This window comes from Heptranchias perlo, unplaced genomic scaffold (genome assembly GCF_035084215.1).
Source record: "Heptranchias perlo isolate sHepPer1 unplaced genomic scaffold, sHepPer1.hap1 HAP1_SCAFFOLD_1422, whole genome shotgun sequence".
Lineage (NCBI taxonomy): Eukaryota > Metazoa > Chordata > Chondrichthyes > Hexanchiformes > Hexanchidae > Heptranchias > Heptranchias perlo.
Genome location: NW_027138670.1, coordinates 20,001 through 37,907, shown reverse-complemented (window position 1 = coordinate 37,907; position 17,907 = coordinate 20,001). Strand labels below are relative to the sequence as shown.

General features: G+C 57.4%; 1 protein-coding gene across 1 annotated transcript; it reads right to left on the bottom strand.

The window, feature by feature from the left end:
• Positions 1 to 465: 465 nt before the first annotated feature.
• On the bottom strand, positions 466 to 17,907 carry LOC137308884 (protein PAT1 homolog 1-like; the record flags this gene model as incomplete). Its single annotated transcript, XM_067977319.1, has 6 exons — positions 17,735 to 17,907; positions 16,845 to 16,940; positions 12,512 to 12,692; positions 6,304 to 6,427; positions 3,419 to 3,516; positions 466 to 604 (listed from the first exon to the last, which is right to left on the bottom strand). Coding segments are annotated over exons 1-6 (802 nt in total), but the record flags the coding sequence as incomplete, so codon positions are not given.

Sequence of the window (17,907 nt, the reverse complement as noted above, 5' to 3'; positions counted from 1 at the left end):
AGATACAGTCAGTAACACAGGGCGCTGGGGGGAGAGGGGTTACTGAGTGACAGTGTGAGGGAGAGGGATTAACATCAGTAGAGATACAGTCAGTAACACAGGGCGCTGGGGGGAGAGGGGTTACTGAGTGACAGTGTGAGGGAGAGGGATTAACATCAGTAGAGATACAGTCAGTAACACAGGGCGCTGGGGGGAGAGGGGTTACTGAGTGACAGTGTGAGGGAGAGGGATTAACATCAGCAGAGATACAGTCAGTAACACAGGGCGCTGGGGGGAGAGGGGTTACTGAGTGACAGTGTGAGGGAGAGGGATTAACATCAGTAGAGATACAGTCAGTAACACAGGGCGCTGGGGGGAGAGGGGTTACTGAGAGACAGTGTGAGGGAGAGGGATTAACATCAGTAGAGATACAGTCAGTAACACAGGGCGCTGGGGGGAGAGGGTATCTGATTTAGACGGGCGTACCAGCTGATCCAGATTCTGCAGTCACACCCGACCCTGTGGACCTCCCACCTCTCCGGAAACTGGGATGTCGAGCACCCACCTGTTCAATTGTGAAGAGGGTCTGTCTCCTCTTGTCCCGTACTTGCTTCTCCTTGGTCTCCTAAACAGAGGAAAGGGTAAAGAAACAGAGTGTGGGAATGGAATTCAACAGGAGGAGGCCATTCAGCCCCTCGAGTCTGTTACACAGGAACAGGAGGAGGCCCATTCAGCCCCTCGAGCCTGTTACACAGGAACAGGAGGAGGCCCATTCAGCCCCTCGAGCCTGTTACACAGGAACAGGAGGAGGCCCATTCAGCCCCTCGAGCCTGTTACACAGGAACAGGAGGAGGCCCATTCAGCCCCTCGAGCCTGTTACACAGGAACAGGAGGAGGCCATTCAGCCCCCCTCGAGCCTGTTACACAGGAACAGGAGGAGGCCATTCAGCCCCTCGAGCCTGTTACACAGGAACAGGAGGAGGCCATTCAGCCCCTCGAGCCTGTTACACAGGAACAGGAGGAGGCCATTCAGCCCCTCGGGCCTGTTACACAGGAACAGGAGGAGGCCCATTCAGCCCCTCGAGCCTGTTACACAGGAACAGGAGGAGGCCATTCAGCCCTCTGCCCGACCCCAGGGTCAGTGCGAGGGGGGGAATGGGTTGGAGATACACCTACAGCCCTCTGCCCCTCCCCAGGATCAGTGCGAGGGGGCGAATGGGTTGGAGATACACCTACAGCCCTCTGCCCTCCCCAGGGTCAGTGCGAGGGGGGGAATGGGTTGGAGATACACCGACAGCCCTCTGCCCCTCCCCAGGGTCAGTGCGAGGGGGGGAATGGGTTGGAGATACACCTACAGCCCTCTGCCCCTCCCCAGGATCAGTGCGAGGGGGCGAATGGGTTGGAGATACACCTACAGCCCTCTGCCCCTCCCCAGGGTCAGTGCGAGGGGGGGAATGGGTTGGAGATACACCGACAGCCCTCTGCCCCCCCCCAGGGTCAGTGCGAGGGGGGGAATGGGTTGGCGTTACCCCGACAGCCCTCTGCTCCACCCCACCCCCACGATGCTGTCTATTAACCCCCCCTGCTCGGGACTGCACTGGACCCCACACACACCAGTCAGACCCAGCTTCCTTCCCTGGTCTGTGCCGAGTTTGCTGACCTCAGCGAGGCCGGGGTCGGAGGTCGGGACCTCGGCCCTGCAAAGGTCGGGCGGAGGGCGTGGGGAGTGGGCGGGAGGCAATCAGACAGGGTTTGACATTCGAGTCACCCACAACAGGGGTCAGCTGTGGAAGAAGAACAAAGGGCAGAAGGAAGGAACTCCCCGTTTATACCCAGCCCCTTTCACCACCTCAGGACGTCCCAAAGCTCCACGGCCAATGAAGTACATTTTCTGAAGTGTGCTCACTGTTGTAATGTGGGAAACGCAGCAGCCAATTTGCGCACAGCAAGATCCCACAAACAGCGATGTGATAAATGACCCAGACCATCTGTTTTTTTTTAGTGATGTTGGTCGAGGGATAAATATCGGGGCCCAGGACCCCGGGGAGAACTCCCCCCTGCTCTTCTTCCAATAGTGGGCCGTGGGATCTTTTACATCCACCTGAGAGGGGCAGACGGGGCCTCGGTTTAATGTCTTATCAGAAAGGCGGCACCTCCGACAGTGCGGCGCTCCCTCAGTACTGACCCTCCGACAGTGCGGCACTCCCTCAGTACCGACCCTCCGACAGTGCGGCGCTCCCTCAGTACAGACCCTCCGACAGTGCAGCGCTCCCTCAGTACCGACCCTCCGACAGTGCGGGGCTCCCTCAGTACAGACCCTCCGACAGTGCAGCGCTCCCTCAGTACGGACCCTCCGACAGTGCGGCGCTCCCTCCGTACCGACCCTCCGACAGTGCGGCGCTCCCTCAGTACTGACCCTCCGACAGTGCGGCGCTCCCTCAGTACTGACCCTCCGACAGTGCGGCGCTCCCTCAGTACTGACCCCCCGACAGTGCGGCGCTCCCTCAGTACCGACCCTCCGACAGTGCGGCGCTCCCTCCGTACCGACCCTCCGACAGTGCGGCGCTCCCTCAGTACCGACCCTCCGACGGTGCGGCGCTCCCTCAGTACCGACCCTCCGACAGTGCGGCGCTCCCTCAGTACTGACCCTCCGACAGTGCGGCGCTCCCTCAGTACCGACCCTCCGACGGTGCGGCGCTCCCTCAGTACCGACCCTCCGACAGTGCGGCGCTCCCTCAGTACCGACCCTCCGACAGTGCGGCGCTCCCTCAGTACGACCCTCCGACAGTGCGGCGCTCCCTCAGTACCGACCCTCCGACAGTGCGGCGCTCCCTCAGTACCGACCCTCCGACAGTGCGGCGCTCCCTCAGTACCGACCCTCCGACAGTGCGGCGCTCCCTCAGTACCGACCCTCCGACAGTGCGGCGCTCCCTCAGTACTGACCCTCCGACAGTGCGGCGCTCCCTCAGTACTGACCCTCCGACAGTGCGGCGCTCCCTCAGTACTGACCCTCCGACAGTGCGGCGCTCCCTCAGTACTGACCCTCCGACAGTGCGGCGCTCCCTCAGTACCGACCCTCCGACAGTGCGGCGCTCCCTCAGTACTGACTCTCCGACAGTGCGGCGCTCCCTCAGTACTGACCCTCCGACAGTGCGGCGCTCCCTCAGTACTGACCCTCCGACAGTGCGGCCCTCCCTCAGTACTGTTGACCTCGATTTTGCGCTCAAGTCTCTGGAGTGGGGGCTCGAACCCACGACGCTCTGACTCAGAGGCGGGAGTGGGACCGCTGACACTGCGTGGAGTCGTGGCAGCAGTGGGGGGGTTCAATCGGCTACTGAGGTCGGGGACTGAGGGCAGTCAGCACCCAGGGGCTGTCCACCAAAACAACTTGAAGGGACAGAACAGAAGAAAAAAACGATAAGGTCATTTTTGTGCTTACATCATCGTCTGTGCGTGTGGTGATAACGGCATCGATCATCTTGCGAGGGTTGTTCACACTGGAAACAGTGAGTTTACCCAACGAGCCCTCGAACTGCACTGTAAGCAAGAAAGCAACCGTCAGCATCAGTTCACTGCAACCAGGAGAGCACGAGGTTCGAAATCTCCTCCTCCAACACTCCAGGGTCAGGTACAGGGTTAGATACAGAGTAAAGCTCCCTCCACACTGTCCCATCAAACACTCCCAGGGTCAGGTACAGGGTTAGATACAGAGTAAAGCTCCCTCTACACTGTCCCATCAAACACTCCCAGGGTCAGGTACAGGGTTAAATACAGAGTAAAGCTCCCTCTACACTGTCCCGTCAAACACTCCCAGGGCAGGTACAGGGTTAAATACAGAGTAAAGCTCCCTCTACACTGTCCCATCAAACACTCCCAGGGTCAGGTACAGGGTTAGATACAGAGTAAAGCTCCCTCTACACTGTCCCATCAAACACTCCCAGGGTCAGGTACAGGGTTAGATACAGAGTAAAGCTCCCTCTGCACTGTCCCGTCAAACACTCCCAGGGTCAGGTACAGGGTTAGATACAGAGTAAAGCTCCCTCTACACTGTCCCGTCAAACACTCCCAGGGCAGGTACAGGGTTAAATACAGAGTAAAGCTCCCTCTACACTGTCCCGTCAAACACTCCCAGGGTCAGGTACAGGGTTAGATACAGAGTAAAGCTCCCTCTACACTGACCCATCAAACACTCCCAGGGTCAGGTACAGGGTTAGACACAGAGTAAAGCTCCCTCTACACTGTCCCATCAAACACTCCCAGGGTCAGGTACAGGGTTAGATGCAGAGTAAAGCTCCCTCTACACTGTCCCATCACACTCCCAGGGCAGGTACAGGGTTAAATACAGAGTAAAGCTCCCTCTACACTGTCCCGTCAAACACTCCCAGGGTCAGGTACAGGGTTAGATACAGAGTAAAGCTCCCTCTACACTGTCCCATCAAACACTCCCAGGGTCAGGTACAGGGTTGGATGGATTTTACGTACCCTTACCTGAATCACCAGCTGAAGCCTACAGTGTATTCAATGGGCCATTCTATACTTTTTAATTGTCCGAAACTGTGATGTGCCCACAGCACCTTCATTGATTTCCAACTCGTTTCACGGGGGGAGCGAGGGGGAAGGGGGACGAGTCGGGGGCCGGGAGAGGGGGGAGAAGGGGTCGCGGGGCGGGGGGAGGCGGGGCGGGGGGAGGCGGGGCGGGGCGGGGGGACGCGGGGAGAAGGGGGCGCGGGGAGAAGGGGGCGCGGGGAGAAGGGGGCGGGGGGAGAAGGGGGCGGGGGAGAAGGGGGCGGGGGGAGAAGGGGGCGGGGGGAGAAGGGGGCGGGGGGAGAAGGGGACGCGGGGAGAAGGGGACGCGGGGAGAAGGGGACGCGGGGAGAAGGGGGCGGGGGGAGAAGGGGGCGGGGGGAGAAGGGGGCGGGGGGAGAAGGGGGCGGGGGGAGAAGGGGGCGGGGGGAGAAGGGGGCGGGGGGAGAAGGGGACGCGGGGAGAAGGGGACGCGGGGAGAAGGGGGGCGGGGGAGAAGGGGACGCGGGGAGAAGGGGACGCGGGGAGATGGGGACGCGGGGAGAGGGGCGAGGGCGGGGGAGAAGGGGACGCGGGGAGAAGGGGACGCGGGGAGAAGGGGGCGGGGAGAAGGGGGCGGGGGGAGAAGGGGCGGGGGAAGGGGGCGGGGGAAGGGGGCGGGGGGAGAAGGGGGCGGGGGGAGAAGGGGGCGCGGGGAGAAGGGGACGCGGGGAGAAGGGGACGCGGGGAGAAGGGGACGCGGGGCGGGGGGAGAAGGGGACGCGGGGCGGGGCGGGGGGAGAAGGGGACGCGGGGCGGGGGAGAAGGGGACGCGGGCGGGGCGGGGGGAGAAGGGGACGCGGGGCGGGGCGGGGGGAGAAGGGGACGCGGGGCGGGGGGAGAAGGGGACGCGGGGCGGGGGGAGAAGGGGACGCGGGGCGGGGGGGAGAAGGGGACGCGGGGCGGGGGGGAGAAGGGACGCGGGGCGGGGGGAGAAGGGGACGCGGGGCGGGGGGGGAGAAGGGGACGCGGGGCGGGGGGGAGAAGGGGACGCGGGGCGGGGCGGGGGAGAAGGGGACGCGGGGCGGGCGGGGGGAGAAGGGGACGCGGGGCGGGGGGGGAGAAGGGGACGCGGGGCGGGGCGGGGGGAGAAGGGGACGCGGGGCGGGGGGGAGAAGGGGACGCGGGGCGGGGGGGAGAAGGGGACGCGGGGCGGGGGGAGAAGGGGACGCGGGGCGGGGGGGAGAAGGGGACGCGGGGCGGGGGGAGAAGGGGACGCGGGGCGGGGCGGGGGAGAAGGGGACGCGGGGCGGGGGGGAGAAGGGGACGCGGGGCGGGGGGAGAAGGGGACGCGGGGCGGGGGGGAGAAGGGGACGCGGGGCGGGGCGGGGGGAGAAGGGGACGCGGGGCGGGGGAGAAGGGGACGCGGGGCGGGGGGAGAAGGGGACGCGGGGCGGGGGGAGAAGGGGACGCGGGGCGGGGGGAGAAGGGGACGCGGGGCGGGGGGAGAAGGGGACGCGGGGCGGGGGGAGAAGGGGACGCGGGGCGGGGGGAGAAGGGGACGCGGGGCGGGGGGAGAGGGGGGACGTGGGGCGGGGGGAGAGGGGGGACGCGGGGCGGGGGGAGAGGGGGACGCGGGGCGGGGGGAGAGGGGGGACGCGGGGCGGGGGGAGAGGGGGGACGCGGGGCGGGGGGAGAGGGGGGACGCGGGGCGGGGGGAGAGGGGGACGCGGGGCGGGGGGGAGAAGGGGGACGCGGGGCGGGGCGGGGGGAGAGGGGGGACGCGGGGCGGGGCGGGGGGAGAAGGGGGACTGCTGTTACCTGGCCGGTACGTGTGCTCCACCTTTGCCACCTGCGGTGTGATGAGTTTCGTCCTCTCTTTCTTGGGACCCTCCTTGTTCAGGTCCAGAGCCGCTTGCTTCTTGTCAAACCTCTCAAAGTAGTTCTAACGTTCGGACAAGAGGGAGGCAAACAGCTTTTAACTGGGGCCCAGTCCCAAACCAGCCCGGACCCCCCCCCCGACACCGGCTTCACCCTCGGACTCACTGCCCCTCGCGGCTCTGGGCCTCAGGTCGGTCGGTCGGTCCCGGGGTGTGGGCGAGGGAGTCCCCTCTCCCCCTCCGGCCCGCGAGATCGTCCCCCACTCCCGGACGGGAAATGAGAGAGCTCCATTGGAGAAGAGGGCGCAGACCGTTCATGCTCCCCTCCCCGGCGGGGAATTGCGTACAACGTACAACATGGGAAACAGGTCATTCAGCCCAGGCAGTCACCCTCCAATTCAGCAAACAGATCGAGTTATATTTACATAGAATTAACAGCTCAGAAACAGGCCATTCGGCCCGACTGTGGTCTATCCCGGTGTTCCTGCTCCTCCCTCCCTACTCCATCTCACCCTATCACCATCTCCTTCTATCCCTTTCTCCCTCATGTGTTTATCGAGCTTCCCCTTAAATCCATCTCCACTATTCACATCAACTACTCCTTGTGGGAGTGAGTTCCACATTCCCACCGCTCTCTGGGGAAAGAAGTTTCTCCTGAATTCCCCGATTGGATTTATTAGTGACGATCTTATATTTATGGCCCCCTAGTTCTGGTCTCCCCCCACAAGGGGAGACATCTTCTCTACGTCTATCCTATCGAACCCTTTCATAATCTTAAAGACCTCGATCAGGTCACCCCTCAGTCTTCTCTTTTCCAGAGAGAAAAGAGCCCCAGTCTGTTCAGTCTTTCCTGATAGTTATAAACCTCTCAGTTCTGGGATCATCCTTGTGAATCTTTTTTGCACCTTCTCCAGTGCCTCTATATCCTTTTTATAATATGGAGACCAGAACTGTGCACAGTGCTCCCAGTGTGATATGAAGACCAGAAATGTGCACAGTGCTCCCAGTGTGATATGGAGACCAGAACTGTGCACAGTGCTCCCAGTGTGATATGGAGACCAGAACTGTGCACAGTGCTCCCAGTGTGATATGGAGACCAGAACTGTGCACAGTGCTCCCAGTGTGATATGGAGACCAGAACTGTGCACAGTGCTCCCAGTGTGATATGGAGACCAGAACTGTGCACAGTGCTCCCAGTGTGATATGGAGACCAGAACTGTGCACAGTGCTCCCAGTGTGATATGGAGACCAGAACTGTGCACAGTGCTCCCAGTGTGATATGGAGACTAGAACTGTGCACAGTGCTCCCAGTGTGATATGGAGACCAGAACTGTGCACAGTGCTCCAAGTGTGATATGGAGACCAGAACTGTGCACAGTGCTCCCAGTGTGATATGGAGACCAGAACTGTGCACAGTGCTCCAAGTGTGATATGGAGACCAGAACTGTGCACAGTGCTCCCAGTGTGATATGGAGACCAGAACTGTGCACAGTGCTCCCAGTGTGATATGGAGACCAGAACTGTGCACAGTGCTCCCAGTGTGATATGGAGACCAGAACTGTACACAGTGCTCCCAGTGTGATATGGAGACCAGAACTGTGCACAGTGCTCCCAGTGTGATATGGAGACTAGAACTGTGCACAGTGCTCCCAGTGTGATATGGAGACCAGAACTGTGCACAGTGCTCCAAGTGTGATATGGAGACCAGAACTGTGCACAGTGCTCCCAGTGTGATATGGAGACCAGAACTGTGCACAGTGCTCCCAGTGTGATATGGAGACCAGAACTGTGCACAGTGCTCCCAGTGTGATATGGAGACCAGAACTGTACACAGTGCTCCCAGTGTGATATGGAGACCAGAACTGTGCACAGTGCTCCCAGTGTGATATGGAGACCAGAACTGTGCACAGTGCTCCCAGTGTGATATGGAGACCAGAACTGTACACAGTGCTCCCAGTGTGATATGGAGACCAGAACTGTGCACAGTGCTCCCAGTGTGATATGGAGACCAGAACTGTGCACAGTGCTCCAAGTGTGATATGGAGACCAGAACTGTGCACAGTGCTCCCAGTGTGATATGGAGACCAGAACTGTGCACAGTGCTCCCAGTGTGATATGGAGACCAGAACTGTGCACAGTGCTCCCAGTGTGATATGGAGACCAGAACTGTGCACAGTGCTCCCAGTGTGATATGGAGACCAGAACTGTGCACAGTGCTCCCAGTGTGATATGGAGACCAGAACTGTGCACAGTGCTCCCAGTGTGATATGGAGACCAGAACTGTGCACAGTGCTCCCAGTGTGATATGGAGACCAGAACTGTGCACAGTGCTCCCAGTGTGATATGGAGACCAGAACTGTGCACAGTGCTCCAAGTGTGATATGGAGACCAGAACTGTGCACAGTGCTCCCAGTGTGATATGGAGACCAGAACTGTACACAGTGCTCCCAGTGTGATATGGAGACCAGAACTGTACACAGTGCTCCCAGTGTGATATGGAGACCAGAACTGTGCACAGTGCTCCCAGTGTGATATGGAGACCAGAACTGTGCACAGTGCTCCCAGTGTGATATGGAGACCAGAACTGTACACAGTGCTCCCAGTGTGATATGGAGACCAGAACTGTGCACAGTGCTCCCAGTGTGATATGGAGACCAGAACTGTGCACAGTGCTCCAGTGTGATATGGAGACCAGAACTGTACACAGTGCTCCCAGTGTGATATGGAGACCAGAACTGTGCACAGTGCTCCCAGTGTGATATGGAGACCAGAACTGTGCACAGTGCTCCAAGTGTGATATGGAGACCAGAACTGTGCACAGTGCTCCCAGTGTGATATGGAGACCAGAACTGTGCACAGTGCTCCCAGTGTGATATGGAGACCAGAACTGTGCACAGTGCTCCCAGTGTGATATGGAGACCAGAACTGTGCACAGTGCTCCCAGTGTGATATGGAGACCAGAACTGTGCACAGTGCTCCCAGTGTGATATGGAGACCAGAACTGTGCACAGTGCTCCCAGTGTGATATGGAGACCAGAACTGTGCACAGTGCTCCCAGTGTGATATGGAGACCAGAACTGTGCACAGTGCTCCCAGTGTGATATGGAGACCAGAACTGTGCACAGTGCTCCAAGTGTGATATGGAGACCAGAACTGTGCACAGTGCTCCCAGTGTGATATGGAGACCAGAACTGTACACAGTGCTCCCAGTGTGATATGGAGACCAGAACTGTACACAGTGCTCCCAGTGTGATATGGAGACCAGAACTGTGCACAGTGCTCCCAGTGTGATATGGAGACCAGAACTGTGCACAGTGCTCCCAGTGTGATATGGAGACCAGAACTGTGCACAGTGCTCCAAGTGTGATATGGAGACCAGAACTGTGCACAGTGCTCCCAGTGTGATATGGAGACCAGAACTGTGCACAGTGCTCCCAGTGTGATATGGAGACCAGAACTGTGCACAGTGCTCCAAGTGTGATATGGAGACCAGAACTGTGCACAGTGCTCCCAGTGTGATATGGAGACCAGAACTGTGCACAGTGCTCCCAGTGTGATATGGAGACCAGAACTGTGCACAGTGCTCCCAGTGTGATATGGAGACCAGAACTGTACACAGTGCTCCCAGTGTGATATGGAGACCAGAACTGTGCACAGTGCTCCCAGTGTGATATGGAGACCAGAACTGTGCACAGTGCTCCCAGTGTGATATGGAGACCAGAACTGTACACAGTGCTCCCAGTGTGATATGGAGAGCAGAACTGTGCACAGTGCTCCCAGTGTGATATGGAGACCAGAACTGTGCACAGTGCTCCAAGTGTGATATGGAGACCAGAACTGTGCACAGTGCTCCCAGTGTGATATGGAGACCAGAACTGTGCACAGTGCTCCCAGTGTGATATGGAGACCAGAACTGTACACAGTGCTCCCAGTGTGATATGGAGAGCAGAACTGTGCACAGTGCTCCCAGTGTGATATGGAGACCAGAACTGTGCACAGTGCTCCAAGTGTGATATGGAGACCAGAACTGTGCACAGTGCTCCCAGTGTGATATGGAGACCAGAACTGTGCACAGTGCTCCAAGTGTGATATGGAGACCAGAACTGTACACAGTGCTCCCAGTGTGATATGGAGACCAGAACTGTGCACAGTGCTCCAAGTGTGATATGGAGACCAGAACTGTGCACAGTGCTCCGAGTGTGATATGGAGACCAGAACTGTTCACAGTGCTCCAAGTGTGATATGGAGACCAGAACTGTGCACAGTGCTCCGAGTGTGATATGGAGACCAGAACTGTTCACAGTGCTCCAAGTGTGATATGGAGACCAGAACTGTACACAGTGCTCCCAGTGTGATATGGAGACCAGAACTGTGCACAGTGCTCCAAGTGTGATATGGAGACCAGAACTGTGCACAGTGCTCCCAGTGTGATATGGAGACCAGAACTGTGCACAGTGCTCCCAGTGTGATATGGAGACCAGAACTGTGCACAGTGCTCCCAGTGTGATATGGAGACCAGAACTGTGCACAGTGCTCCAAGTGTGATATGGAGACTAGAACTGTGCACAGTGCTCCAAGTGTGATATGGAGACCAGAACTGTGCACAGTGCTCCCAGTGTGATATGGAGACCAGAACTGTGCACAGTGCTCCAAGTGTGATATGGAGACCAGAACTGTGCACAGTGCTCCGAGTGTGATATGGAGACCAGAACTGTGCACAGTGCTCCAAGTGTGATATGGAGACCAGAACTGTGCTCAGTGCTCCAAGTGTGATATGGAGACCAGAACCATGCACAGTGCTCCAAGTGTGGTCCAACCAAGGTATATGGAGACCAGAACTGTGCACAGTGCTCCAAGTGTGGTCTAACCAAGGTATATGGAGACCAGAACTGTGCACAGTGCTCCAAGTGTGGTCTAACCAAGGTTCTATACTAGTTTAACATAACTTCTCTGCTTTTCAGTTCTATCCCTCTGGAATTGAGCCCCAGGGCTTGGTTTGCAATTTTTACCGAAGCTGCTCCCATATCCCTTCATCCACCAATTCAAACTAATCTTAAGCATTGACGTAGTTTCAGCCTCTAACACTGGGAACACATTCCACAGCCCCTCAACTCCGTGTGTGAAGAAGTTTTTCCAGCTCGCATTTACTAGGATGATCCCAGAACTGAGAGGTTTATAACTATCAGGAAAGACTGAACAGGCTGGGGCTCTTTTCTCTGGAAAAGAGAAGACTGAGGGGTGACCTGATGGAGGTCTTTAAGATTATGAAAGGGTTCGATAGGGTAGACATAAGAGATGTTTCCACTTGTGGGGGAGACCAGAACGAGGGGCCATAAATATAAGATCGTCACCAATAAATCCAATCGGGGAATTCAGGAGAAACTTCTTTCCCCAGAGAGCGGTGAGAATGTGGAACTCGCTCCCACAAGGAGTAGTTGAGGGGAATAGTGGAGATGGATTTAAGGGGAAGCTGGATAAACACATGAGGGAGAGAGGAATAGAAGGAGATGGTGATCGGGTGAGATGGAGTAGGGAGGGAGGAGGCTCGTGTGGAGCATAAACACCGGGATAGACCACAGTCGGGCCGAATGGCCTGTTTCTGTGCTGCAGACTCGATGCAACTCCCAGTTCTAAATCTCAGACGCTCAGGGAAGTGCCTGGGGCCCCACTTCCCGCTCTGGGAAGACCGAAGCCAGGACCTCGGTTTCATGGCTTGATGGTACGGTGACTCTCTGGGAAACTCGGACTTGTCCCAGTTCAGGATTCCAGGGAATCGAGCCAGGGGCCTTACCTGCTGCTAATCACCTGCCAGTAACCCCAGCTGGCACAGTGAGCACGTGGGGCGGGGAAGATACGGGTGAGGACGGGATTGGCGATGCCTCTGCAGTCGAAGAGCCTGCCGGTGCTGAGAGCGTTGCGACGGCCGGCCGGGCGCGAGACCGGGAGGAGTCGGCAGACGGCGTCCTCCCGGGCGGAGACGAGGGGGTTTTGTTTGACGTGGGACTCTCGGCCTTTCCCCGTTCCCGTGTGAGGCTCAGTCCCGCACCGGGTGCGAGACCAGCTCACTCAGGCACGGGCTCGGGATCGAGCCTGGGTCTTGTTTGTTAGGTGAGGCTCCCCGCACCCCCGTTTCCCCGCCCCCCGCCTACCTGATAGTAGTAATCGTCCAGGTAGGGGTCTGCGCTCTGTAGCTGCATCATTTGGATCTTGCTGACCCACTCTTTCTCCCGCTGGGTCATGAGGTTGCTGTAGGGGTCCTTATTCATCTGCTCGTGATAGCTGCCCCTGCCATGCCTGTCTCCTCCAGAACCATTCTGGCCTCGGTGCTGGCTGAGAGAGAGAGAGAGAGAGAGATATAGTGTGAGACAGAGAGACAGGCAGCCGGTCAGAGGCAGACGGAGAGACCAAGAGAAAAAGTGAGAGCGAGACAGCAAGGGGGAGAGAGCAGCAATCGCAGCATCCGAGATCCTGGAATTGATATCGAGATCCAGACCGCACCTGCAGCATTCAGTGAAGGGACTGCACTTCCCGATATCTTCCCGCACCCTCTCCCAATCCGTCAAGTAAACTTCCCTCGACACTGTCCCATCAAACACTCCCAGGGTCAGGTACAGGGTTAGATACAGAGTAAAGCTCCCTCTACACTGTCCCGTCAAACACTCCCAGGGTCAGGTACAGGGTTAGATACAGAGTAAAGCTCCCTCTACACTGTCCCGTCAAACACTCCCAGGGTCAGGTACAGGGTTAGATACAGAGTAAAGCTTCCTCTACACTGTCCCGTCAAACACTCCCAGGGTCAGGTACAGGGTTAGATACAGAGTAAAGCTCCCTCTACACTGTCCCGTCAAACACTCCCAGGGTCAGGTACAGGGTTAGATACAGAGTGAAGCTCCCTCTGCACTGTCCCGTCAAACACTCCCAGGGTCAGGTCCAGGGTTAGATACAGAGTAAAGCTCCCTCTACACTGTCCCATCAAACACTCCCAGGGGCAGGTACAGGGTTAGATACAGAGTAAAGCTCCCTCTGCACTGTCCCATCAAACACTCCCAGGGTCAGGTACAGGGTTAGATACAGAGTAAAGCTCCCTCTGCACTGTCCCATCAAACACTCCCAGGGTCAGGTACAGGGTGAGATACAGAGTAAAGCTCCCTCTACACTGTCCCATCAAACACTCCCAGGGTCAGGTACAGGGTTAGAGACAGAGTAAAGCTCCCTCTACACCGTCCCGTCAAATACTCCCAGGGTCAGGTACAGGGTTAGATACAGAGTAAAGCTCCCTCTACACTGTCCCATCAAACACTCCCAGGGTCAGGTACAGGGTTTAGATACAGAGTAAAGCTCCCTCTACACCGTCCCGTCAAACACTCCCAGGATCAGGTACAGGGTTAGATACAGAGTAAAGCTCCCTCTACACTGTCCCGTCAAACACTCCCAGGGTCAGGTACAGGGTTAGATACAGAGTAAAGCTCCCTCTACACTGTCCCGTCAAACACTCCCAGGGCAGGTACAGGGTTAGATACAGAGTAAAGCTCCCTCGACACTGTCCCGTCAAACACTCCCAGGGTCAGGTACAGGGTTAGATACAGAGTAAAGCTCCCTCTACACTGTCCCGTCAAACACTCCCAGGGTCAGGTACAGGGTTAGATACAGAGTAAAGCTCCCTCTACACTGTCCCATCAAACACTCCCAGGGTCAGGTACAGGGTTAGATACAGAGTAAAGCTCCCTCTACACTGTCCCATCAAACACTCCCAGGGTCAGGTACAGGGTTAGATACAGAGTAAAGCTCCCTCTACACTGTCCCATCAAACACTCCCAGGGTCAGGTACAGGGTTAGATACAGAGTAAAGCTCCCTCTACACTGTCCCGTCAAACACTCCCAGGGTCAGGTACAGGGTTAGATACAGAGTAAAGCTCCCTCTACACTGTCCCATCAAACACTCCCAGGGTCAGGTACAGGGTTGGATACAGAGTAAAGCTCCCTCTGCACTGTCCCATCAAACACTCCCAGGGTCAGGTACAGGGTTAGATACAGAGTAAAGCTCCCTCTACACTGTCCCGTCAAACACTCCCAGGGTCAGGTACAGGGTTAGATACAGAGTAAAGCTCCCTCTACACTGTCCCATCAAACACTCCCAGGGTCAGGTACAGGGTTAGATACAGAGTAAAGCTCCCTCTACACTGTCCCATCAAACACTCCCAGGGTCAGGTACAGGGTTAGATACAGAGTAAAGCTCCCTCTACACTGTCCCATCAAACACTCCCAGGGTCAGGTACAGGGTTAGATACAGAGTAAAGCTCCCTCTACACTGTCCCATCAAACACTCCCAGGGTCAGGTACAGGGTTAGATACAGAGTAAAGCTCCCTCTGCACTGTCCCATCAAACACTCCCAGGGTCAGGTACAGGGTTAGATACAGAGTAAAGCTCCCTCTACACTGTCCCATCAAACACTCCCAGGGTCAGGTACAGGGTTAGATACAGAGTAAAGCTCCCTCTACACTGTCCCGTCAAACACTCCCAGGGTCAGGTACAGGGTTAGATACAGAGTAAAGCTCCCTCTACACTGTCCCATCAAACACTCCCAGGGTCAGGTACAGGGTTAGATACAGAGTAAAGCTCCCTCTACACTGTCCCATCAAACACTCCCAGGGTCAGGTACAGGGTTAGATACAGAGTAAAGCTCCCTCTACACTGTCCCATCAAACACTCCCAGGGTCAGGTACAGGGTTAGATACAGAGTAAAGCTCCCTCTACACTGTCCCGTCAAACACTCCCAGGGTCAGGTACAGGGTTAGATACAGAGTAAAGCTCCCTCTACACTGTCCCATCAAACACTCCCAGGGTCAGGTACAGGGTTAGATACAGAGTAAAGCTCCCTCTACACTGTCCCATCAAACACTCCCAGGGTCAGGTACAGGGTTAGATACAGAGTAAAGCTCCCTCTACACTGTCCCATCAAACACTCCCAGGGTCAGGTACAGGGTTGGATACAGAGTAAAGCTCCCTCTACACTGTCCCGTCAAACACTCCCAGGGTCAGGTACAGGGTTGGATACAGAGTTAAGCCTGTGCACTGCCTCAGTGTCCCAGAGGTTGAAGGGTCAGCGCCTGACTCACTGTCTCTCTCCCCACCGACCCCCCGCCAAGTTTTACTGAACAGAGTTCTGCCTCAGCTCGTTTCCTCACAGCAGCACCCACCCCGCAAACCCCCGGTGCTGATTGCAGAGGGGTCAGGGGTCAGTTCCACCATGGAGGGCCTGAGGAACGTCACACATCCACCGTGCCCGGACTGCTTCAGGGGAGAGGTCAGGAGGCAAGACTGAAGGAGGAATCACTGAACGGAACAGCACAGGCGGAGGCCGCTCGGCCCATCGGGCCTGTGCCGGCTCTGTGAAAGAGCTCTCCAATCACTCACTGCTCTTTCCCCCCGTCACCCTGTAAATTTTCCCCCTTCGAGTATCTCTCCGATTCCCCCTTTTGAAAGTTATTATTGAATCTGCTCCCACCGCCCTTTCAGGCAGCGAATTCCAGATCATCGCGACTCACTGCGTAAAAAAACATTCTCCTCATCTCCCCCTCGTTCCCCGATTATCTTCAATCTGCGTCCTCTGGTTCCCGACCCTCCTGCCCACTGGGAAACACTCTCTCCTTATTGACTCTCTCAAAACCCCTCCTGATTTCGAACCCCTCGATTAAATCTCCCCTTAACCTTCTCAGCTCTGAGGAGAACAATTCCCAGTTTCTCCAGTCTCTCCACGTAACTGAGGTCCCTCATCCCCTGGTCCCATTCTGGGAAATCTCCCCTTAACCTTCTCTGCTCTGAGGAGAACAATTCCCAGTTTCTCCAGTCTCTCCACATAACTGAGGTCCCTCATCCCCTGGTCCCATTCTGGGAAATCTCCCCTTAACCTTCTCAGCTCTGAGGAGAACAATTCCCAGTTTCTCCAGTCTCTCCACGTAACTGAGGTCCCTCATCCCCTGGTCCCATTCTGGGAAATCTCCCCTTAACCTTCTCTGCTCTGAGGAGAACAATTCCCAGTTTCTCCAGTCTCTCTCCACATAACTGAGGTCCCTCATGGTCCCATTCTGGGAAATCTCCCCTTAACCTTCTCAGCTCTGAGGAGAACAATTCCCAGTTTCTCCAGTCTCTCCACGTAACTGAGGTCCCTCATCCCCTGGTCCCATTCTGGGAAATCTCCCCTTAACCTTCTCAGCTCTGAGGAGAACAATTCCCAGTTTCTCCAGTCTCTCCACGTAACTGAGGTCCCTCATCCCCTGGTCCCATTCTGGGAAATCTCCCCTTAACCTTCTCAGCTCTGAGGAGAACAATTCCCAGTTTCTCCAGTCTCTCTCCTCCTCGTAACTGAGGTCCCTCATGGTCCCATTCTGGGAAATCTCCTCCGCACCCTCTCCGAGGCCCTGGACATCCGTCTGAAAGTGTGCGGGGGCCCAGAATCGGACACAATGTGGGGAGTTACTCACTTCCTGGAGTTCTGGAGCTGCAGCCTCTGGTTGAGGAGACGTCGGTGTTGTGGATGGAGGTGTGTGGTGTCTGGTCGAATCATCGTCTGAGACGGCCTGAAAGGGCAGACGGTCGTAACAGCGGACTCAGTACATCTCTTGCTGACATCTCAAAACAACAAATCCCATTGATATAGCGCCTTTAACGGAGTAAAACGCCCCAGGGCGCCTCACAGGAGCGTTAATCAGACAGAATCAGACACCGGGCCACGTGAGATATTAGGACAGGCGACCAAAAGCTCGGTCAAAGAGGGAGGTTTTAAGGAGCGTCTTTGAGGAGGAGGGAGAGAGGGAGAGGTTTAGGGAGGGAATTCCAGAGCTCGGGGCCCCGGGCAGCTGAAGGCACGGCCGCCAATGGGAATCGAGGGGGATGGACAAGAGGGCGGAATTGGAGGAGGGTCGAGATCTGGAAGGGCTGGAGGAGGTTACTGAGATAGGGAGGGAGGGGGCGCCGAGGGGCCATGGATGGGGATTTGAACGCGAGGATGAGAATCTTAAAATCGAGGCGTTCCCGGACCGGGAGCCGATGTGGGTCCAGCGAGCACAGTGCGGGGGGGGTGGGTGATGGGTGAACGGGACTCGGTGCGAGTTGGGATACGGGGGCCGGGGGGAGGGGGCAGAATTTCGGACGGGCTGATGGTTTCGGAGGGCGGGAGTTGGCAGGCCGGCCAGGAGAGCATTGGAATCGCGGAGTCTGGAGGTGACAAAGGCACGGGTGAGGATTTTCAGTCTCCTCTCACACAGCAGCGGGACGATCGGGACCCAAAACAAGCACCAATGCAAACCCACGGCCCTCCCCGAACTGGTACAGCTCCCTCTGCCCATCACCCCGCCCCCCCCCCCCCGCGTACCTCATGTTCTGCAGCTGTCCAGATGCTGCTGCTCCAAAGTACGGCCGGAAGCCGGTCACGGGCGGTACCATCTGCCCCATCCTGCCCTGCAGCAGCTTGGCGTTGAAGGCCGTCAGCGGGCTCCCCACCAGCCCCGAGACCCGGGCAAAGGGGCTGGGCGGCATCCTGCCCGT